We start from the raw sequence: 25188 nt of genomic DNA, 5'->3' as shown, positions 1-25188 counted from the left end.
CGTTGTAGCCTAGGGTTTGGTTTTAGGACTAAGCTTTTCCCCACACCCTTGACTGATTGTATGATCTGGGTGGTGCACTCTCATGAGGAATCCAATTATGCCTTGGATAAGTGACTTTGTATCGGAGACTTCCTTGTTTGTATATTGGATTAAGGGATTGTGGTTTTCTGCACTATAAAGTGGGACAGACCAGGAGCTGGCTCACGCAGTTCCTGCTATCACGATTGCAGGGGCTTCCCTGATCCCTTGCCCTTCATGGGAAAAGCTGGTTTTCTGCTTTTCCCTTGTCTTCTTTTGTGGTTTGCCTGTCTTGGTGAGACACCAATAAATAGGATGGCCCCCCATCCTCTGACTCCACCATTTCTTTATCGTCTGCCCGAATCCAATGGGAACCTGCATGTGAATGGCCACGATGGCAGCTCCTGGCCTTACAAACAGTCACATCAAAATTACAACTAAACTACAGAACAACCATCATTCAGAACCGCCTGAAATCAAGCTGCATGGCAGTCCTACAACTGGGGATTTAAAGGAGCCACATCCCAAACTGGTAAAAGGAGTGGAGAACCAGATCAGGCTGGTCCCACAACCATGTGCTGGGAGATAAAAATCATGAGGGGTATCTTGGTTGCAGAGGTTCCCCCTGAGGAGTGAGGGGTTTCAGCCCCACACCAGACCTTCCAGCCCAGGGTTCCAGTACGAGGAAGAGAAGTCCCCATGACTTCTGGCTGTAAAAACCAGCAGGGATTGTGGCTGGGTGAGACAGCCAGCTGCAGGAGTCCCAGGCAGCTCCTCTTAAAGGGCCCATGTAGAACAGACTCATTCACCCAGAGCTTCAGGACTCAGGAAGCAGCTTGAAAGGAACCAGGGATTTACAGACAGGAACTGGACTGTCTGAAATCAGGAAAGAGCTGCAGGGCAGCTTTCTGCCAGGTAAAAGTGGTGGCAGAAACCAATGTTACTTCTCTGAAACCACCCCTCCTCCCCAGAGCCCATTTTGGAGTTTCCACCAACCTGGGTCACACTCTTAGCCCTGCCCTAATAATTCCCTGACAACCCCACCCCACCCTACCTGCAGACCTACTCAAGTTGTTTTCAGTGGCTTTCCATACAAATAGTCAAGCTTTGGAATTCCCTATAATCTCTACAAGCAGCACCTGGCCTCTGAGTTCCCTGTACCTCTTGCTAAGTGCCCCAGGCCTAGCACTATAGTAGCTGGCCTTGGTTCACAGCTTGGCCTCTCCTGGCACTTCTAGCCCAGCACAAGTAGCAGCCATAAATAAAATTATATATATATATATATATATTTTTAAACATGAAAAAACATGTATCAGACTCGACTTCTATGAATCAATATTTTAAAGACCAAATAGAAAAATGGACAAAGGATATTAACTGACAGTTATTAAAAAGAAATAAATGAACCATACATATGAAATATGTTCAACCTCACTCGTAACTAAGGAAGTGCATACTAAGACTACATTGAGGTACTATTTTTCACTGGCAAAAATTAAAAGGTTGTTAACACTAAAATAAGTTTGAGAAACGGGCACTGTCGAACATTGCTAATAAAAATATAAATCAAGTATAATAAAATTAGAAATATATCTGTCCTGATACAGCAGTTCTACTTCTATATTCATCCTACAGATATACTTGTATGTGTGCAAAATAACCCACATAGAAGGTTAATTTGCTTGACATTATTTTTGATGGGAAAGGTTGACAACATCACAAATATGGTGCTATCGAATAATGGACATCATAAAATGAAATGCCCTTTGAAAAGAGTAAGTACTATTATTTACTTATTTATTATTTTCTTTTCCAAGTAACAGTCGAGGAAATAGAGAGACAGACTCCTGTATGCTCCCCGACTGGGATATACCTGGCCAGCCCCTCCTGGGGTTGATGCTCTGTCCATCTGGGACCATGCTTCAAACCACACTATTTTTAGTACCTGAGGCAGAGGCTCCATGGAGCCATCCTCAGCACAGATGTGCTTAAACCAATAGAGCTATGGCAGTGGGAGAGGGAGAGAGAAAGAGATAAGATGGGAAACAAGAGGGAGGGGAAGAGGTGGAGAAGCAGAAGATTGCTTCTCCTGTTGCCCTGACCAGGAATCAAACCTGTGACAACCATACGCCAGGCCGATGCTCTACCACTGAGACAACTGGCCAGGGCCAAGAAAAAGTAAGAGTACTCTTAATAAACTCTTATGGGTGGTCTTCAGATACATAAATTTTTATAAGATTAGAAAAGGTACACATATGATATTACCAATCGTGTAAGTATAAGCGGGTAAGACAAAAATATATATTTTCATTTTAACACATAAAATATCTAATGGCATAAACAAGAAACTGGGAACACTGCCTCTGGGATAGAAAAGAGAGTGGTTGGGACTTTTAATTAATAAATATTAACACTTTCTTTTGTAATATTCATTTTTAGTATATAACCTAAAAATATTTTTAAAGTTAAAAAAGCAACACTTGCCTTTTTTCCTTTCGAGGTTTCTGAATCCTCATCTTCATCTACATTGAGTAGATTTGCCTCACTACATAAAAAATAAGGGGGAAAACCTTAAGTGGCAATTACAACCCATACATTAAAGTTCAGAAGTTTTATCCTCTTTGCTCCCTAATAATTCAGGGATCAGCAAACTTCTTCTGTAAAAGGCCACAAAGTAAACATTTTAGGCTTTGGAGGCCATATGATCTCTATAGCAACTATTCATCTTTGCCATTATAGTGTAAAGGCTGCCACAGATTATACATGTGGCTGTGTTCCAATAAAACTATTAACAAAAATCCAGTGGTGGGCCAGATTGGGCCCAGGAGCCATTGTTTGTTGATCCTTGACATAAATGGATATAATATCTGTGTTTTTATATATGGATTTCATATATGGTCACTCATTTTTACTTTCTCAGACTTAAAATTAGGAGAAAAGGACAAACAGAGGAACAAACTGGTAAGAAAACTTTAGGTAATGAAAAGAAAGTAATTCCAATGGTATTATCACAGTTAAATAAGTTACACTTCTACCACTTTGAAGGAAATATCAACCCTTCACTGATAATCACTGGTCTGAGATTCTAAAAGACCAGACTGATACATCTGTTAATAAACAGTTCATGTTAATTTCAACATATTCCAAAAGCTAAAGTCCCTGAGGATCCACTTATGATGACGAACCAAAGAGTATGATTCATAAATGAAACACACAGATAGGTAGAACCTTTAAAAACAATATATTTTACATACCCATGACAAATCTTCTCACAAAGAAACTCAAAATATACCCTTCTGCCCTGGCCGGGTTGCTCAATGGATAAAGCATCCTCCTGGCGCATCACGGTCATGGGTTCAATCCCCGGTCAGGGCATGTATGTATGAGAAGCAATCAATCAGTGCACAACTAAGTGGAAGAACCAAAAGGAACTGCAAGTTGATGTTTTTCTCTCCCTTCCCCTCACCCCATTAAATCAATGGAAATTTTTTTAAAAAAATACACCCCTTCTGAAGACAACTCTAAGCTATTTTTAGTAAAGTAACATTTATAATAAAAATGTTTTTCATTATTGTTGATATACATACATCCCAACATTTTTTTTTAGCAAGAGAGAGAGAGACAGGAGGGGAGAGAAATGAGAAACATCAATTCTTCATTGTGGCACTTTAGTTGTTGACTACTTTCTCATATGTGTCTTGAGGGGGCTATCGCTGAGTCAGTGACCCCTTGCTCAAGCCAGCAACCCTAGGTTCAAACCAGTGACCATGGGGTTATGTCTATAATCCCATACTCAAGCAAATGACCCCGCACTCAAGCTGGTGAGACCATGCTCAAGCTGGATGAACCCGCATTCTAGCTGGCAACCTTGGGGTTTTGAACCTGGGTCCTCAGTGTCCCTGGTTGATGCTCTACCCATTGTACTACCACCTGGTCAGGCCATCTCAACTTTTTGAATGCTAAAATTTCTCTCCTTCCAAACATTTTACAAACATTTAAGTGGTATGTTCTACTCAACTTAATTTTAGATTTAATTCTAATTTTTCATAACTACCAGGTACTATCTGTAACAAAAAATTATTTTAAATTAAAAATAATCAGAAATTAAAGACCATTAAATATCAATTTATATAAGAAACTTACCAGTTCTAAGTTCTCCTTCAAATAAAACTTCACTTCAGTTTAATATTTCATAGGTGAAGACACATAAAGTGGTAATGATGAATGAGCTGTTGCCCAGACAGAAGTGAAACACCTACAATACTTAGCCAATGACTTCTTGTGTAAAATTTCTAAAACATGTTTATAGTTTTGGTAGAACTTAGTGTATATATTTGTTTCTCTAAATGTGATTGCTGTTTGTTCTGGTTAAGAGAAAACCAGATCAGTAAACCAAGAACCTAAGAGCAATGCTGAATTTGTAGTATAAATTCTGTATAAAGCAAAAGGTTCTATTAAAAACATTTATATTTTTTCACAGAAATAATTCCAAGTACAATAAACAAATGTAATGAACACTTTGCTTAACTTCTGTCTGGGTCAACACCTGTGTTTAACATTTATAGTTTCTGCTTTCTCTAGTGGTAATCTGATTTAAAATGGATGTGGTGGGGGAGAGTCCAATTGGGAAGAAAGTTACTACAGGACTTAAACTTACATATAAAATTCAGGGGTCTTAAGCTGGGCTCACTTACTCATAATAAATTTTAGCTTTTCAAATCACCGAGAAGAATCCTGTGTTTTTTTATTAAGGAAGAATTTCTTTAGTTGAAATTTATGGTATAGTTGATATTTAATTGTTAGATTACAAGTATTACATGTACATATTTATATATTTCAAAAGATGGAGAAATACAACAGCAAAATTATTTTTAATAAAGAATTACTTTTCTTTCCTTAATGCTACTATAAAAGAGTTAACTATTTCCTTAAGAATACCACACTCTTCAAAATATTTCCATGGAATAGAAATTGTTTTTCTAATGAAAAGTTTTATACTTATAAAACATTTGGGGGGAAAAATATCTTACTCTTTATCTGCATCTCCTTCACTTTCTTCTCCATGATCAAAGCTCCAATTATTTTTAAAACCACCATCTCTCTTAGATTCTGAAGTAGTCAAAGCTGAAATAAAAAAGAAAACTGAGATAAGCATTCATTAATAGAACTATTAAATTGCTTAGTCTAGACTTTTTCATTTGCTTCCCTTTTGATTATTTCTTCTAAACACCTTATTACCTCTAATGAGAAAAAGAACGTGTTAAAATTTGTTTTTGATAATTTACAGTCATCCATGTGTGAGTTTGCTAGAGAAAGAAGCCCAAATTAGTACAATAAAAATAGGGGGCACATGAATATGTAAGCAATATAAAGACTTTATCTCCATAATTGATCACTTATTCTAGAATTAGTGCTTGTTAAGTTTGCTTGCCTCATTTATGACAGCCATATCCAGACCACTAAACTATCTTTAACCTCTACAATCTTTGCCTTTTAACAAAAAAAGAAACTAATCAAAGATTTCTGTGTTGGCAATATGAACTTGACATGTCAAAAACAAACAAACCAACCAAAATAAAACAAATTCTCTATCAGAAGCCCAGGCATGTTCATTATGGGTTTAAAATTTTTCTAAGTACATGTGTGAAATCCCCTAAAGTCATGAACAATTGGAAATGGGCATTTGGAGAGAGAAATAAATCATTTGAAGACATTTGACAAAAACCTGATGGCCTAGAGCCTGGTTTTTATGATTAAGTTTGGGGCCACAAGCAAGATGAAAGGTCAGATTGAAGACCAGAACACCTGAAGGGTAACACTCTGATTTGGGTGAACTAGGGTTGTGGTTTCCAACCTTTGCACATTTGGTGAAAATAGGAGAGTTATTTCAGGACCACTAACTAAGGCAGAAATCACCCTGAGCATAAGTGAATTCGATTAAGATCATCTACATACAACATAGATGGGTGGTTAACTCTTTTGTGGACTAGCATGAAATTTCTGTTAGTCCATGGAATGGCTGTTGAAAAACACTGAACTGGGGGTGGGAGGGAGGAACTCACTGAAGAAATCAACAATGGTAGGCCCTGGCCAGTTGGCTCAGTGATAGGGCGTCAGCCTGGTCTGTGGAAGTGCCGGGTTTAATTCCCAGTCAGGACACACAGAAGTGACCATCTCCTTCTCCACCTCTCCTCCCCCTTTCTCTCTTCTGCTCTTGCAGCCATGGCTCAAACAGTTTGAGCAAGTTGGCCCCGGCACTGAGGATGACTCCAAGGCCTCCTCAGATACTAAAATAAAATAGCTCGGTTGTCAAGCAATGGATCAGCGGCCCCAGATGGGCAGAGCATGGCCACGTAGGAGGCTTGTCAGGTGGATCCCGGTCAGGGAGCATGCAGGAGTCAGTCTCTGCCTCCCTGCAGTCAGGAAGGCAGGAGGGAGGGAGGAAGGAAGGGAAGAAATCAACAATGGGAATGATTATGATGTCTTGTCCTTGGCTCTAAATTTTTGGATTGAACTGAAGACAAAGTGTACCCACCCATGGTTAGGGAATTCCTAAGCATAGATAACAATTAGGTTTGAAACCAGAAGTTTCATAACTTACATAGACCCGAAAAGCCCTGAATTTCAAGTCTTAGAAGAAAAAATGCTCAATATCACTAGATATAAGTGGAATGCAATTTAAAGCTACAGTATGAGATGCTAGTTCGTAACAAATAGGTTAGCTATTTTTTCCTTTTTATTGATTTATTCGAGTGACAGTGGTTAACAAAATTAAACAGATTTCAGGTGCACAATTCTACGGATAGCTATTTTAAAATAATGAAAAATATTAAGCATTGATAACGATATAGAGAAACTGAAATTCTTACAAACTGCTGGTAGAAATGTAAAATGATGCAGCTACTGTGAAAAAAGTTTGGCAACTCCTCAAAAAGTTAAATACAGAATTACCCTATGATCTATCAATCCTACTTCTAGGTACACACCCAAAATAACTGAGGGCAAAGACTGATACTTGCACACCAATGTTACAGCAACATTATTCACAACAGTAAAAAGGTGGAAACAACTCAAATGCCTCAAAATTCATGAGTGAATTTTGAAAACATCACACTGAACAGGCCAGACACAGGCGGCCAAATACTGTATGATTCCACTTTTATGAGGTACCTAAAATAGGCAAATTCAGAGACAAAAAGTAGAATAGCAGAAGCTAAAGGGAGAGGAAAACAAGAGTTATGCTTTAACAGATACAGTTTTTGTTTGGGATGATGAAAAAATCCAGGAAATGGATACTGGAGATAACTGCACAACATTATGAACATACTTAATGCCAATCCACAATTGTATGCTTAAAAAGGTAAATTCTATGTTATGTATACTTTACCACAACAAGAAAATGTTTGTAGCCCTGGCCAGTTGGCTCAGCGGTAGAGCGTCGGCCTAGCGTGCGGAGGACCCAGGTTCGATTCCCGGCCAGGGCACACAGGAGAAGCACCCATTTGCTTCTCCACCCCTCCGCTGTGCTTTCCTCTCTGTCTCTCTCTTCCCCTCCCACAGCCAAGGCTCCATTGGAGCAAAGATGGCCCGGGCGCTGGGGATGGCTCTGTGGCTTCTGCCTCAGGCGCTAGAGTGGCTCTGGTCGCAATATGGCGACGCCCAGACTGGGCAGAGCATCGCCCCCTGGTGGGCAGAGCGTGGCCCCATGGTGGGCGTGCCGGGTGGATCCCGGTCGGGCGCATGCGGCAGTCTGTCTGACTGTCTCTCCCTGTTTCCAGCTTCAGAAAAATGAGAAAAAAAAAAGAAAATGTTTGTAAAGGCAAATAGTAATAGTAATAACCCTCTAAATGACTAACAGAATCAGATATAAATCTTCTCTTAATATAAAATCTCAACGTAAGCCTTAAAAAAGTTTCAAATAATGTGAATTCACAACCCAAAATATCATTAACCAGGAGGAATTATATCATCAGAAGCAAATCTGAAACTTCTGTACATGTATACTGGAGTTAGACAAATAAGTAAATAGATAATGAGCCTGACCAGGCGGTGGTGCAGTGGATAGAGCGTCGAACTGGGATGCCAAGGACCCAGGTTCGAGACCCCCCCGAGGTCACCAGTTTGAGTGCAGGCTCATCTGGCTTGAGCAAAAAGCTCACCAGCTTGGACCCAAGGTCGCTGGCTCGAGCAAGGGGTTACTCAGTCTGCTGTAGGCCCGCGGTCAAGGCACATATGAGAAATCAATCTACGAACTAAGGTGTCGCGACGAAAAACTGATAATTGATGCTTCTCATCTCTCTCTGTTCCTATCTATCCCTCTCTCTGACTCTCTCTGTCTCTGTAAAAAAAAAAAAAAAAAAAAGATGAGAGCAAGGTTTCTCCCAGTCAGAGAGGTTACAAATAAGCAAGAAAGTAAATCTAGAAGAAGCAGAGTTCATTAAGTAAGAAATATCAGTAAAAGCTCATATTTATTTGATACATATAAAAATGGATAGATACAGGAACAAATGTAGATATGTGTTATACTATGTAATAGAGAGAGCTAAGGGTCTGTCCTCTACGGTCTAGGAGCAGTTACATCCCAATAGCAACAAGTACACATCTACAACCAAATCTTGCTTCTAAATACCATTCTACAGTAAAAGGTGTGAGGACTTCAAAGAGAAATGAATTATTCTAGGGAGGAGGAGGAAAAATACAAGATAAGCCCAGAGTATTTTGTAGTGCCAGAAAATGGGGGGGAGGGGGGCGCCAAAAGGTTAAAGAAGCCAATCTGAAAGAGCCTCTCAATAGATAAACAAAGATGAAATAATTTTAGCAAAAATAAGTAACAGATTTGGATGATAACTCCCAAAATAAAATAAACATACAAGTCCATACTGCTATAAATAAATGAATAAATAAATAGGGAGGAAATATACCTCCATTGGTTAGAACATTATCGTGATATGCCAAGGTTGCAGGTTTGATCCAGTCAGGGTACTTCTAAGAATGAACCAATGCAGTGTGGTGATGGATAGAGACTTGACTTGGGGGGAGTGGGTGAACACACAATACAGTGTATAGATGTGTTATAGAATTATGCCCCTGCCTGACTAGGCAGTGGTGCAGTGTACAGAGCGTTGGACCGGGATTTAGAGGACCCAGGTTCAAAACCCCCAGGTTGCTGGCTTGAGCACGGCTCTCACCAGCTTCAGTGCAGGGTCGCTGGCTTGAGTGCAAAGATTACTGGCTTGAGCAAGGGGTTACTTGTTCTGCTGTAGCCCCCAGGTCAAGGCATCTATGAAAAAGATATCAATGAGCAACTAAGGAGCTGCAACGAAAAATTGATGCTTCTCATCATCCTCTCCTTCCTGTTGCCTGTCCCTACAGTCCTTTCTGTCTCTGCTACACACAAAAAAAATTATGCACCTGAAACCTGTATAATTTTATTAAACAATGTTACCCCAATGAATTCAATTTGAAAAACATCAACCAATGATTGCATAAATAAAGTGGAACACATTGATAGTTCTCTCTCGCTAAAATCAATTAAAAAAAACAAAACTCAGATCCAGAAGGCTTCTCCAGTATTTTCTTTAAAGCTTTTAAGTAGCAACAGGCCCTGGCCCATTGGCTGAGTGGATGTCCCAGGTTCAATTCCCAGTCAGAGCCCACAGCAGAAGCGAACATGGGCTTCTATGTATATCGAAGCCATGCTCCACCCCCCGCCCCCCACTTCTCTCTCTTCTCCTCCTGCAGCCATGGCTCAATTGGAGCTAGCTGGCCCTGGGCAATGAGGATGGCTCCATGGCCTCACGTGCTAAAAAGAGCTCAGTTGCAGAGCAACAGAGGAACACTCCTAATAGGCAGAGCATTGCCCTCTAGTGGGTTTGCTGGGTGCATCCTGGTCCTGAAATATGCGGGAGTCTGTCTCTGCCTCCCTTCCTTTCACTGGAAAAAAAAAAAGTAGCAGCGCATTTACTTAAACCTTCCCAGAAAGGAAAAAAAGTTTGCAGCTCATTTTATGAAGTCAGAATACCAGAATACCTGCTTAGTAAGGAAAATTACTAAGCACTCTTTCATATGGTCAGATACAAAACCCTAAGTAAAATAAGAGTAAATTAAATGCAGTGATATATAAAACATATTACCATCAAATAGGGTTTATTCCAAAAGCAAGAACATATGAAAATTATTAATGTAAAGTAAAAAATTAAAATAAAAAGGTATTAATGTAATTCACAAAACAAAAACTCTTAGCAAACTAGGAATAAAGGGGAACTTCTTTAATCTGCAAAAGAATAACTACAAAAACTTTCTGTAAACATCATAACTTCCCCCATGCAATCAGCTATAAACAGTTCTAGTCAACTATATAGTGGGGGTCCTATCTAGAACAGTAAAGGCAAGGGGAGAAAATGCCTATGAAGAGCAAGGAAACCAAACCAGAAGCAAGCTTATTCATCTACAGAACCCTAGAAAGGTTCAGAAACTGGAGACATAAGGTATATCAGAAGAAAAAAAACCCCTGCTTCCTGGTCAGGGCACATACAAGAATCAACCAATGAATGCAAAAGGATAACAAATCAACGGATGTTTTTTCTCCCTCCCTCCCCCCCCTCAAAAACAAACAAAAAACCAAAACAAAATTAAACTAAATAATAAAATGCTTTATTTTTCTTTAGAAAATTAAATGGGGTAACACTGATGAGAAATGCTTCTTATGGATGAGCAAATAAAGTGGTTTCTTGACAAAGAAACCTGAGGAAGATGGCAGTGTAGGTAAACGTGATACTTGAATCCTCCCACAATCACATCGAAATTACAACTAAAGTACAGAACAATCATCACTCAGAACTGACTGAAATCAAGCTGAATGGTAGTTCTACAACTGGGGATTTAAAGAAGCCATATTGAGACCGGTAAAAATAGTGGAGAATCAGAACAGGCTGGTCCCACAACCCCTTGTGGTGGATAAAAATCATGAGGGGTATCTTGGCTGCAGAGGTTCCCTCTGAGAAGTGAGGGGGCCCAGCCCCACAACAGGCCTTCCAGCGCAGGGTTCCAGTGCCAGGAAGAGAAGTCCCTGTAACTTCTGGCTGTAAAAACCAACAGGGATTGTGAGTGAGGTCAACAGGGTTGCTGGAGTTCCAGGCAGTTCCTCTTAAAGGGCCCACACACTCCCTCACTCCCTTTGAGCTCCAGCACTCGGGCAGCAGCCTCAAAGGAATCAGGAACTTACAGAGAGGAGCTAAATTGTCTGGCATCAGGCAAGACCTGAAAGGGCTATTTTCCCCCAGACAGAGGTAGGTGCTGGCAGAGGTCATTGTTCCTTTTCTGACGCCTTCCCCTCCCCAGAGCCTGCAGGCAGGCACCATTATCTGAAGTCTTCATCAACCTGGCTCACGTTGTTGGCCTAGTCCTGCTGACTCCGAGACCCCTGCCCACCCAACTTGCGGGCCCATCCAAACCATTTCCATAGCTTTTTCATACAAAAGGACTCTCTTGCCTCATGCTTTGGACTTAACTAAAATCTCTCAAACAAGCAGCATCTGGCCTCTGCGTACCCTGTACCTATTGCTAAGTGGTCCCAGGCCTGGCACTGGCAGCAGCCTGCCTTGGTCCACAACTTGGTCTCTCATGGGCACTTGTAAGCTCAGCACAAGCAGCAGCCATCTGCAGATGGCTCTGTAGCTCATGCTACAAGGCCGGCCCCAGGGAGGGCAATCAATGGCAGTGGGTGACTTTGTACCTCTCAGGAGGCTCCAGAGTCAGTGCACCCAGTGGACAGCTTCAGACCATGCTGGACTGCAACTCTATCACATCTATAAAAGCAACACATTCTCAAGAAGCAGATTAGGTGAGCACCAAAGCCCTACTGAAGCAAGTCCTGTTTCACAAGGTTGACTCCTGCACACCAGCATTTTCACTGTAATTGTAGCCAGTCCTCAAAGCCAACTGGCCTGGGTGGGGATGGGGTCAATATCTCCTAATCATGCCAACAGCAATCAAGACTCAACTACAACAGGACAGATCACACAGCAGAGGCGTACCTGGAGTGCCCAGCTTAGGTGACTGGGGAGGCTGTGCCGTGCCACTGGACCCTACCGGATACCCATTACACAAAGCCACTAAACAAAGTCAGGGACACATAGTAGTTCTTCCTAATACAGAGAAACAAACATAGGGAAGCAGGCAAAATATGGAGAAAAAGAAATATGTCCCAAATGAAAGAACAGGTGTAATCTACAAAAAAAAAAAAACTAAATGAAATGGAGGCAAGCAAACTACCAGATACAGAGTTCAAAACAATGGTTATACGGATGCTCAAGTAACCTAGTGAGAACTTCAACAGCATGAAAAAGGACATAGACACCATTAAAAATAACCAGTCAGAAATGAAGGATATACAAACTGAAATTAAAAATAATTACAGGAAATCAACAGTAGAGTAGATGAAGCTGAGCATCACATCAGTGATTTGGAATATAAAGAAAAACAAAACAAAACAAAAAACAAAACCCACACAGCCTGACCAGGTGGTGGCACAGTGGATAGACTGGGATGTGGAGGACCCGGGTTCAAGACCCCTGAGGTCACCAGCTTGAGCGTGGGTTCATCTGGTTTGAGCAAGGCTCACCAGCTTGAGCCCAAGGTTGCTGGCTCGAGCAAGGGATCAATTGGTCTGCTGTAGCCCCCCAGTCAAGGCACATATGAGAAAGCAATCCATGAACCATTAAGGAGCCGCAACAAAGAATTGATGTTTCTCATCTCTCTCCCTTCCTATCTGTCCCTCTCTCTGACTGTCTCTGTCACCAAAAAATATTTTAAAAAACCACACAGATTATAAAAACAAAAAACACCCAATCAGAATAACAAAAAGAATCCAAATATTGAATATAGTGTAAAGAATCTCTGGGACAACTTAAAGCACACCAACATTCACATCATGGGGATGCCAGAAGAACAGAGCGCAAGAAATTGAAAATGTATTTGAAAAAAGTGCCAGAAAACTTCCCTAACCTAGTGAAGAAAACAGACATAAATGTCCAGGAGAAACAGAGAGCCCCAAATAGATGAATCCAAAGAAGCCCACACCAAGACACATCATAATTAAAATGCCAAAGATTAAAAACAAAGAGAGAATCTTAGCAGTAAGAGAAAAGCAGTTACCTACAAGTGAGCTACCATAGACTGTAAGCTGATTTCTCAACACTTTCTATATGAAGAGGGAGTGGTAAGAAATATTCAAAGTGATGAAAAGCAAGGACCTACAAGCAAAATTACTCTACCCAGCAAAGCTGGCATTTAGAATTGAAGGACAAATAAAGAACTTCCCAGACAAGAAAAAGCTGAAAGAGCATCACCACCAAACCAGTATGACATGAAATGTTAAAAGGGTCTTCTTGAAAAAGAAAAGGAAGAGGCCCTGGCCTGTTGGCTCAGTGTCAGAACGTTGGCCCGGTGTGTGGAAGTCCCAGGTTTGATTCCCAGTCAGGGCACATAGGAGAGGTGCCCATTTTCTTTTCCACCCCTCCCCCTCTCACTTCTCTCGCTCTCTTCTCCTTTCCTCCTGCATCCATGGCTCGATTAGAGCGAGCTGGCCCTGGGCACTGATGATGGCTCCATGGCCTCCACCTCAGGCGCTAAAAAATGGCTCCAGTTGCAACAGAGCAAGGGTCCCAGATGGGCAGATAATTGCCCCTTAGTGGGCTTACAGGGTAGATCCTGGTCCTGGCGCATGGAAGAGCCTGTCTCTGTCTCCACTCCTCTCAATAAAAAAAAGACTAAAAACATAAACAATAGAATGGCAATAAATCTGTATCTATAAACAACTGAATCTAAAACACAAAATGAATAAACAAGCAGAACAGAAATAGACTCATATATAGAGAGAACATCTGGATGACTGCCAGATGGTAGAGGAGTTGGGGAACAGGTGAAAAAGGTGACAAGATTAGAAGTACAAACTGGTTGTAACTGAAGAGTCATGAGGATGTAAAGTACAGCATAGAGAATACAGTCAATATTCTAATGACTATATATCATATCAGACGGATACTAGATTTATCAGGATTTATCACTTAGTTATATAATGTCTGCTCACTAGGGTGTACAACTGAAATTTATTAATATGTCAACTGTAACTGAAAAATAAAAAATGACAAATTAAAAAAAATGAACTACTGATACATTTAATTTTGACAGACTTTACAAACAGAATTCTGTGTATGGAGCCAGATAGGTACAAGATTTTTTGGGATGATCACTTAGTACAGTGGTTCTCAAAGTGTGTGCCAGGACACACTGGTGTGCCCTAGATTTCCAGGTGTGCCCTATGGTATTCCAGAAAAATATGTGCCTGTTGGGAACCAAAAAACCAACAGGGTTTTTGGAGTTTAGATTTTTGGGGAACAGAAGTGTGGGGAATTGGCTGTAAGCTGACAGCCCAACCCCCACCTCACTTGCCTGATTAGGTTGCAAAAGGCTGTTAAGCTGTGGAGCTAGATTGTTTACACTACTCCCCATGTTTCCGGGAAAGACTGGAGGCAAGTTTCTTCTATCCTTTGTTTGGTGTAAAGTTAAGATTGGCTAATGGCCTGACTATGCCCTATAAATAAAGCAAGATGTGGTTTTTGGGCACACTTTGTTCTTGCCAGCAGCAATTACAGGGCCCTCCTGACCCCGTATTTTCTTAATTCCACACCGTTCCCAGTTGGGATCTGGAATTATTAGCTGCGCTGGTTCGCGAAATGTGCCAGATATAAAAATAAATATAGTTACTCCATTATACCATTTCATTATAGAAATACCGCTTTTTGTTAACACATCATTGTTATATTTATTATTAACACATCATTATATTATTTTTAGATAAATATACCCAAATAAAATGAATAGATTTCTCAAAAAGAAGCGTGATATTGAAGAATCCGATTCTAGAGTGAGAAAAAGTTAAGTGTAGATAAAATAGGACTTGAAGGCTGATGGGTAGAAGTTAATTTATAACATTTTCTATCACAACATTGAACAATATGATTGGATTAGAAACCCATTTATGGAAGCTTCAAGTGATTTTGGTTTAACATTAACAGAAGAAGAAGAACTGAAAGCTATATCCACTGATCGTGGATTGATTATTAAACATAAGGAATAGTCTCTTGAAGCCTTTTGGATTTCTATAAAAGAAGAATATGCAGCAATATTTTAAAAAGCTTTGAACATTTTACAATTTTCAACATCCTACCTATTTATGTGAATTAGGATTTTCTACCCTCAATGCAATTAAGTGTAAAAAGAAATTCTTCAACGTATTGATGAGGAAATCAGTTTGCCTTTCAAATATATGCCCAAACATTGAAGAAATTGCTAGGACACATCAGGCTCATGTTTCTCATAAACACAAGAATGAAAAAACACATTCACGCCAGGACCTGTTGAATTTACTAAATCTTACTAAGAATGTATCTATATATACAAAAAGGTAACTTTTTTATAAATTTTTATTTATTTATTTATTTATTTTTACAGAGACAGAGAGAGAGTCAGAGAGAGGGATAGACAGGGACAGAGACAGGAACGGAGAGAGATGAGAACCATCAATCATTAGTTTTTCATTGCGCATTGCAACACCTTAGTTGTTCATTGATTGCTCTCTCATACGTGCCTTGACCGCAGGCCTTCAGCAGACCAAGTAACCCCTTGCTGGAGCCAGCAACCTTGGGTTCAAGCTGGTGGGCTTTTCCTCAAACCAAATGAGCCCGCGCTCAAGCTGGCGACCTCGGAGTCTCAAACCCGGGTCCTCTGCATCCCAGTCTGATGCTCTATCCACTGCGCCACCGCCTGGGCAGGCCAAAAGGGTAATTTTTTTTGACATTTTTTTATTTTTTAACCCCTCTTTTTTACGAATTCTAAAAAGCATTTTTCAAAAAATGTAACATAAAAATGTTTTTTAATGTCAGAATAAATTTAATTTTATTGTATTTATTTTGTTTAATTACCTTAAAAGCACACTTGGACTTTATATTTTTTCTTTAATATTTCACTTAATTATTATAACATTTCTCAGAAATTTGTATATAGTGTGCCTACAATTATTTGTAGGATTTTAAATGTGCCCCAACTTCAAAAAGTTATATAACTTAGTAGGTTATATAATGTCTTATCACTGGGGCGTACACCCGAAACTAATGGTAATATTTTATGTCAACTGTAACTGAAAAATACAAAATTATTTTTTTAAAAAAGAAGGTGGTTTTTTGAGATGAAATCTATTCCTGGTAAAGATGCTATGAAGACAGTTAGTTAAAATGATAACAAAGGATTTAGAGCAGGGGTCTCAAACTCAACTCAGCATGTGGGCCGCAGAGCAAGATCACAGCCATTCGGCGGGCCGCACTAGGTCTACAAAAGGCAACTGTTATGCAACACTTTTCTCACTGTAGTTGAAAACAAAAAAAAATCAGTACAACAAGCACAATCGTACATGCAGTTTACTCAGTGTCACAAAACGACCAGAAACTGTAGTTCGCATCACAACTGCTGTTAACTAAGCTAATATCTAACTAGGATGCTAGAGAAATGAAAAATACAAGTAGGCCCCTAGGCTTACTTAATTTTATCCAAAATATTTTGAACTTCGTGGATTAGTCTGCAGGTCGCACAAAATTGTTCGGCAGGCCGCATGCAGCCCGCGGGCCGCAAGTTTGAGACCCGATTTAGAGTATTACAAAAACTTAGTTGATAAAGCAGTGGCGGGGTTTGAGGACTAACTCCAATTTGGAAAACAGTTTTACTGTGGGTAAATGCTACTAAACAGCACAGAGAACTTGTTCATGAAAAGAACAGTAAACTTATGTGGCAAATTTCAACATTGCCTTATTTTAAGAAATTGCCAGAGACACTCCCATCATTCAGCAAGCACCACCCTTCATCAATCAGCAGTCATCGGCCTGACCTGTGGTGGCTCAGTGGATAAAGCATCGACCTGGAAACACTGACGTCGCCAGTTCAAATCCCTGGGCTTGCCTGGTCAAGGCACATATGGGAGTTGATGCTTCCTGCTCCTCTCCCTCCTGTCTCTTTCTTTCTCTCTCTCTCTCTCTCTCTCCTCTCTAAAATGAATAAATAAAAAAATATTTAAAAAAAAATCAGCAGTCATCAAGGCAAGAATCTCCACCAGCAAAAAAATAACTCACTGAAGGTTCAGGTGATAGCATTCTTAAAATTTTTTAATGAAAGTATGCACATATTTTTAAACAAAATGTTACTTAATAGACTACAATATAGTATAAACATAACTTTTATATAAAATGAGAACCAAAAATTTCGTGTGAACCAATCATTTTATTGCAGCATCACATTAGTGTGGTGGTCTGGAACTAAACCCACAATATCTCTGAGGTACGCCTATAACTGACATGGATGGACTTCTTCACCCAACAACAGAAGAATACACATTTTTCCCAGGCTCACAGGGAACATTCATTAAGACAGACCAAATTCTGGGCCATAACAGTAACACACTTTAACAAATATATAGGAATAGAAAGCATACAATGTTTACTCTCAGAACACAGAGAATTGAACTAGAAACCAGTAACAGAAAAATTAACAGAAAATCCCCAAATACATGGAAGTTAAACAGCACACTTCTAAACAACAAATAGATCATAAGGAAATCAAGATAAACTTTAAAACAATTTCAACTAAATGAAAATGAAAACACAATTTTCCAAATTTGTGAGCTGTAGTAAAAGCAGTGGTTAGAGGGAAATCTGTAGCACTGAATGCATTTATTAGAAACAGCTAAAATACATCATCTATGCTTCTATCTTATGAAGCTGGAAAAAGAGTAAGCAAAAGAAAAGAGCAGAAATTAATGAAATAGAACAGGATATTAACAAAAAAAAATTAAAACCAAAACAAGCTTTTGGGTTTTTTTGCATGAGAGAAAGAGAGACAGACAAGAAGGGAGAGAGATGAGAAGCATCAACTTGTAGTGGCAGCACGTTTAGTTATTCACTGATTGCTTCTCATGCATGCCTGGACCAGGGGGCTCCAGCCAAGTCAGTGACCCCTTGCTCCAGCCAGCAACCTTGGGGTTTTGAACCTGGGTCCTCAGCATCCCAGGTCAATGTTCTATCTACTGCGCCACCACCTGGTCAGGTCAAAACAAGTTCTTTTAAAGGACTGAAAAAGGCAGTAAACCTCTAGCCAGGCTAAGGAAAAAAAGAGGAAAGATACAAATTGCTTATATCAGAAATGAAAACTGGACCAGGTGGTGGTGCAATGGATAGAGCATCGACCTGGGATGCTGAGGATCCAGGTTTGAAACCCCGAGGTCGTCAGCTTGAGTGTGAGATCACTGGCTTGAGCAAGGGGTCACTGGCTCAGCTGAAGCCCCCTAATCAAGTCACATATGAGAAAGCAATCAATGAACAACTAAGGTGCTGCAACAAGTCGATGCTTATCATCTCATTCCTTCCTGCTCGTCTCTCTCTCGCTATTGCGTGCGCGCGTGCGCGTGCTCACACACACACACACACACACACACACACACACGAGCACTAAAAAAAAGAAATGAGAGTGGGCATTATTACTTGTCCCATGAACATGAAAAGGAATATTATCCCTGGCCGGTTGGCTCAGTGGTAGAGCATCGGCCTGGCATGCAAGAGTCCCAGGTTTGATTCCTGGCCAGGGCACACAGGAGAGGCGCCCATCTGCTTCTCCACCTCTCGCCCTCTCCTTCCTCTGTCTCTCTCTTCCCCTCCTGCAGCCAAGTGTCCGTTGGAGCAAAGTTGGCCCAGGTGCTGAATATGGCTCCATGGCCTCTGCCTCAGGCGCTAGAATGGCCCTGGTTGCAACAGAGCTATGCCCCAGATGAGCAGAGCATCGCCCCCTGGTGGGCATGCTGGGTGGATCCTGGTCAGGCACATGCAGGAGTCTATCTGACTGCCTCCCCATTTACAACTTCAGAAAAATACAAAAAAGAAAAAAGGGAACACTATGAACACCTTTATAAAGCCCCAATTTGATAACCTAGATGAAATAAACCAATTCCTAAAAGCAAGCTGCCAAAACTCAGAAAAAAATAATCTAAATAAAAGCCTAAAGGCCTACAGCTCTTAAAGAAATTAAATCAATATTTGCCCTGGCCGGATGGCTTGGTTGGTTAGAGCATCGTCCTGAAGCACAGAGGTTGCCGGTTCGATCCCCGGTCAGGGCACATACAGAAACAGCTTGATGTTCCTGTCTCTCTTCTGCCCTCTCCCTTCCTCTCTAAAATCAATAAAATAAATATTTTAAAATAAAATTTAAAAAATAATTAATTACCTTCCAAAACAGCACTAGATCCACATGGGTTCACTGGTGAGTTCTAGGAAACATTTAAGTAAGAAATTGTATCAATTCTCTATAATCTCTTTCAGAAGATAGAAGCAAAGGGAATACTTCCTCTTTTTATAAGGCCAACAGTACCCTAACATTGTAACCAGACAAAGGCATTATAGTATAAGCAAAATACAGATCAATTATCTCTCATAAACAGGCAAAAATTCTCAAAAAAGAAAAAAAAATTAGCGGCCCTGGCCAGTTTGCTCAGTGGTAGAGCGTCAGCCCTGTGTGAGGAAGTCCCTGGTTCGATTCCTGGCCAGGGCACACAGGAGAAGCGCCCACCTGCTTATCCACCCTTCCACATGCACAGCCAAGGCTCCACTGGAGCAAAGTTGGCCCGGGCACTGAGGATGGCTCCATTGCCTACGCCTCAGGTACTAGAATGGCTCCAGCTGCAACAGAGCAATGCCCCAGATGGGCAGAGCATCGCCCCCTGGTGGGCATGCCAGGTGGATCCTGGTCCAGCACATGCAGGAGTCTGTCTGACTGCCTCCCTGCTTCTAACTTTAGAAAAATACAAAAGAAAAAAAAAATGAGCAAACTGAATCCAACAATGTATAAGAAGGATTAGACACCGTGCCCAAGTGGAATTTGTCTGTTTTGAAAGGCTGGCTTGACATTCAAAATAATCAATGTAATCCATGCATCAACAGGCTAAAAAGAAACATCATATAATATCAGAAAAGTATTTGATAAAATCCAACTCCTGTTTATGATAAAAACAGTAAACTAGAAATACAGGGGAACTTACATAACTTATTAAAGAATATCGACAAAAACTTGCAACAAACATCACATATAATGGTGACAAATCAAAACTTTCCCATTAAGAATAGGTAGAAAGCAAGTACGGTCCCTCTCATCACTCTTTACAACAATGCACTGAAAGTTCTAGTTAACTTAAGAAAACAAGTAAAAAAATAACAGGGCTACAGACTGAAAAGAAAGCAAATTCTGTTTGCAGATGGCATGATCAACTGTATAGAAAACCCAAAAGAATCACTTAAAAAAAGAAAAAACCTCGAAATAAGCAATTTAGAAAGGCTGCAGGATGGAGGTTAATACCGTCAACTGCTTTTCTATATACCAATAATGAACAGGTAGAATTTGAAATTAAAACATTCTATCACTTACATTAACACCCTCAAAATTAAATACTTAGCTAAAAGCTAACATATACCTGGTCTATATGAGGAATACTGTAATAACTCTGATGAATAAAATCAAAGAACTAAATAAATGGATGGACTTTCCGTGTTCATGGATCATATTGTAAAGGTGTCAGTTCTCCCCAAATTTACCCATAGATTCAACATAATCACAATAAAAAACTCAGCAAGTTATTTTGCAGATGTTGAGAAACTGATTATGAGAGGCGAAAGACCCAGAATGTACAAAACAATATTTAAGGAGAACAAATTTGGAGACTGATTACTATCCAACTTCAAGACTTATTATAAAGCTACAGTAATCAGGTCAGTGTGGTATTGCCAAAAGAACAGACAAATGGATTGGTTGAAAGGAAGAGTCCAGAATACAGTCACATAAAATGTAGAGTCAACTGATCTTTGACAAAGGAACAAAGTCAATATAACGGAGCAAAACATTACTGGAACAACCAGACATACACATGCAAAAAAAAAAAAAAAACTAATCTAGATACAGACCTTACACTCTTCACAAAAGTAAGTCAAAATAAATCACAAACCTAAATATAAAATAAAAGCTATAAAAATTCTAGAAGATAATAGGAGAAAACGTAGATGGCCTTGGGTATGGAAATCACTTTTTATACTAATAAAGGCACAATCCTTGAAAGAAAGAATTCACAAGCTGAACTTCATTAAAATGAAGAACTTCTGGCTGATGGGCACACAACAGAATCAACAGTTCAAATCTTATTGATCAATGCCACCCCATTGTTTAATTTCTAAATGAATAAAAAAAAAAGAAACAGTTCTTTTTTTTTTTTAGGCTTTTATATTTTATTTTATTTTTTTTAATTATAATTTTATTTTTTTAATGGGGCGACATCAATAAATCAGGTTACATATATTCAAAGATCAACAAGTCCAGGTTATCTTGTCTTTCAATTATGTTGCATACCCATCACCCAAAGTCAGATTGTCCTCTGTCACCTTCTATCTTGTTTTCTTTGTGCCCCTTCCCCTCCCCCTTTCCCTCTCCCTTTTCCCCCTCCCCTCGTAACCACCACACTCTTATCAATGTCTCTTAGTTTCACTTTTATGTCCCACCTACGTATGGAATAATGCAGTTTCTGGTTTTTTTCTGATTTACTTATTTCACTTCGTATAATGTTATCAAGATCCCACCATTTTGCTGTAAATGATCCGATGTCATCATTTCTTATGGCTGAGTAGTATTCCATAGTGTATATGTGCCACATCTTCTTTATCCAGTCATCTATTGATGGGCTTTTTGGTTGTTTCCATGTCCTGGCCACTGTGAACAATGCTGCAATGAACATGGGGCTGCATGTGTCTTCACGTATCAATGTTTCTAAGTTTCTGGGGTATATACCCGGTAGAGGGATTGCTGGGTCATAAGGTAGTTCTATTTTCAGTTTTTTGAGGAACCACCATACTTTCCTCCATAATGGTTGTACTACTTTACATTCCCACCAACAGTGTATCAGGGTTCCTAAAAAAGAAACACTTCTGCTCGGCAAAAGACAATGACAAGAAAATTAGAAAACAGGCTACAGACTGGGAGAAAATACTTGCAAAGGGCATATCTGCTAAAGAACTTCATCCAAAATATACAAAGAACTCTTAAAACTCAATAAAAAAAAATTAACCTGATTTAATTCAAACACAATAACAGACACCTACCTCACCAAAGAAATACAGATAAAAAATAAGCATATGAAAAGATGCTCCACCTCATATATCATCAGAGACATGGAAATTAAAACAATGAGATACCACTACACACCCATTAAAACAGTCAAACTCTGGAATACTGGTAACACCGAATGCTGGCGTAGAGCAAAGGGACACTTATTCATTGCTGAAGGGAAGGCAAAATGGAAGGCAAATTTAGTTTCTTACAAAACTGAAAGTAATGTTACAGTATGATCCAGCAATTGCACTCCTTTGTATTTATGGAAAGGAGTTTAAAACTTATGTCCACACTAAAACCTGCACATAGATGTTTATCCTTGACTAGTAGCTCAGTTGGTTGAGCGTCTTGTTGACATGCCAAGGTTAGAGGTTTGAGCCTCAATTAGGGCACATAAAAGAATCAACCAATGGATGCATAAATAAGTGGAACAACAAATAGCTAAAATTTTTAAAAAATTAATTTTTAAAAAAATATTAGGAAAGGCCCTGGCCAGTTAGCTCAGTCACTTAAGGTGCATTATCCCAAAACAAGAAGGATGCAGGTTCAATCTCCAGTCAGGACACACACGGAACGCAACCAATAAATCCATAAGTGAATGGAACAATAAATGAATGCTTCCCTCCCCCTCCAATCTCTCTCTGTCTCTTAAAAAAATAAAATAAAATTATGCCCTGGCTGGACAGCTCAGATGGTTGGAGGGTAGTCCCAGAGAGCAGAGGTTAACATACAGGAATAGCTCAATGTTCCTGTCTCTCTTTCTCAAAACAAAAAACAAGAGGAAAAAAAAAGGAAATGAGCTACCAAGTTATGAAAAGACATAGAGGAAGCTTAAAGTCATATTACTAAATGAAAAAAGCTACTTATAAAAAAAAACTATATACTGTATGATTTCAACTCCAGTCGTTCCTGAGTATCCATAAGGTATTGGTTCCAAGATGCCACTCAGATTCCAAAATCTGCATTTGCTCAAGTTCCTTATATAAAATGACTTAATATTTGCATAAGACCTACCCACACACCCTCCCATATATTTTTAAATCATCTGTAGATTACACACAATACTTAATATATTGTAAATGCTATCTGTGTAAATAGTTGCTATACTGTATTGTTTAGGAAATAATGACAAGAAAAATGTCTGTACATGTTCAGACACAATCATGGTAAGCCTAACCACATCATACACATCAGCAACAATGCAAACTTTTTTTCTAAAACTATTTTCCATCCATGTGGTTGAATCCTTGGATGCAGAACCTTTGGGTATAAAAGGCCAATTGTATATACATCTGAAAAAGACAAAACTATGGAGACAGTAAAAAAAATCAGTAGTTTCCATGGATAAAGCTGGGGTAGGGAGGGGCTGAGGGATGCGGATGAACAGGTGGAACGTAGTTTTTATGACAGAGAAAATACTCTGTATGATACTATAATGATGGTACATGTCAGTTTACATTTGTCCAAACCAACAGACTCTACAACATTAAGAGTTAGCTATAATGTCAACTATGGATTTTTGGTGATTATGATGTATCAATATAGGTTTATCAATTGTAACAAACATACCACATTGGTGGGGGATGGTGATATTGGTGGAGGCTAAGTAGGTGTGAGGATGGGAAGTACTGTATATGGAAAATCTCTGTACCTTCCTCATTACTTTGCTGTAAACCTAAAACTACTCTTTAAACCTTTCACATGGCTAGGATAAAAAGAGCAGTATTATTTTCAAGGTTTATTGAAATATAATAGCCTGACATGTGGTGGCACAGTGGATAAAGCGTCGACCTGGAATGCTGAGGTTACCAGTATGAAACCCAGGGCTTTCCTGGTCAAGGCACATATGGGAGTTGATGCTTCCTGCTCCTCCCCATCCTTCTGTCTCTCTCTCCTCTCTAAAAAAAAAAAATTAAAAAATATATATATATAATTAACATAAAACACTGTTTAAATTTAAGTTGTGCAGTATAACGATTTGACTTACATATATTGTGAATGATTACCCAAAGTTCAGTTAACAGGCATCATCTCATATAGATACAAAAAAAGAAGAAGAAAAAAGTGGGTTTTTTCTTGTGATGGAAACTATTAAAATTTACTTTTAATGGCTTTCAAATATACCACAAAGGAGTGTTAACTATAGTGAACATATTGTACATTACACCCCCAGTACTTATATATAACAGAAAGTTTGTATCCTCTGACCACTTTCATCCAAGTCTTCCACCCCCTGCCCTCTGTACCCACAAATTTGTTATTTTTCTAGGAGTTTGTTTGTTTTAAAAATTCCACAGGTAAGTTAGATCATCCAATATTTGTCTTTCTCTTATTTCACTTAAATGACAGCATTTCCTACCTTTTTATTTCTAAAAAATATTCCATTATGTGTATGAATGTATATATCATATATTTACATCTTTTTTTTTTTTTAACAGAGACAGAGATAGAGTCAGAGAGAGGGATAGATAGAGACAGACCGACAGGAACGAAAAGAGATGAGAAACATCAATTTTCAGTTTTTCGTTGCGACACCTTAGTTCATTGATTGCTTTCTCATTTGTGCCTTGACTATGGGCCTTCAGCAGACCGAGTAACCCCTTGCTCAAGCCAGTGACCCTGGGTCCAAGTTGGTGAGCTTTGCTCAAACCAGATGAGCCTACACTCAAGCTGGTGACCTCGGGGTCTCGAACCTGGGTCCTCCGCATCCCAGTCCGACACTCTATTCATTGTGCCACCTCCTGATCAGGCTATTTACATCTTCTTTATCCAATAATTTGTCAATGGACACTTAGGTTATTTCCAGGTCTTGGTTATTGTAAGTAATTGTGCTATGAACATGGGGGTGCAGCTATCTCTTTGATATAGTGTTTTCATTTCCTTCAGATATATTTCCAGAAGTGGAATTAATGGATCACATGATAGTTC

General features: G+C 39.5%; 1 protein-coding gene across 8 annotated transcripts in view; it reads right to left on the bottom strand.

Annotated features, from left to right (window-relative positions):
• The window catches only part of SENP6 (SUMO specific peptidase 6), a 139302-nt gene that overhangs the window by 90142 nt on the left and 23972 nt on the right, over nt 1-25188 (bottom strand). For 7 of the 8 annotated variants that reach the window (XM_066253854.1, XM_066253882.1, XM_066253858.1 and 4 more), the window contains exons 2-3: nt 5049-5142; nt 2503-2563 (exon numbers count right to left, since the gene is read on the bottom strand). In XM_066253854.1, the coding sequence (XP_066109951.1) occupies nt 2503-2563; nt 5049-5142 (155 nt within the window). The remainder of the gene's footprint in view (nt 1-2502; nt 2564-5048; nt 5143-25188) is intronic. The other variant, XM_066253886.1, reaches the window with a different exon arrangement.

This window comes from Saccopteryx bilineata, chromosome 1 (genome assembly GCF_036850765.1).
Source record: "Saccopteryx bilineata isolate mSacBil1 chromosome 1, mSacBil1_pri_phased_curated, whole genome shotgun sequence".
In the NCBI taxonomy this organism is placed as follows: Eukaryota; Metazoa; Chordata; class Mammalia; order Chiroptera; family Emballonuridae; genus Saccopteryx; species Saccopteryx bilineata.
The sequence above is the reverse complement of the archived record's forward strand: the minus strand, read 5'-3'. Positions and strand labels throughout refer to the sequence as shown.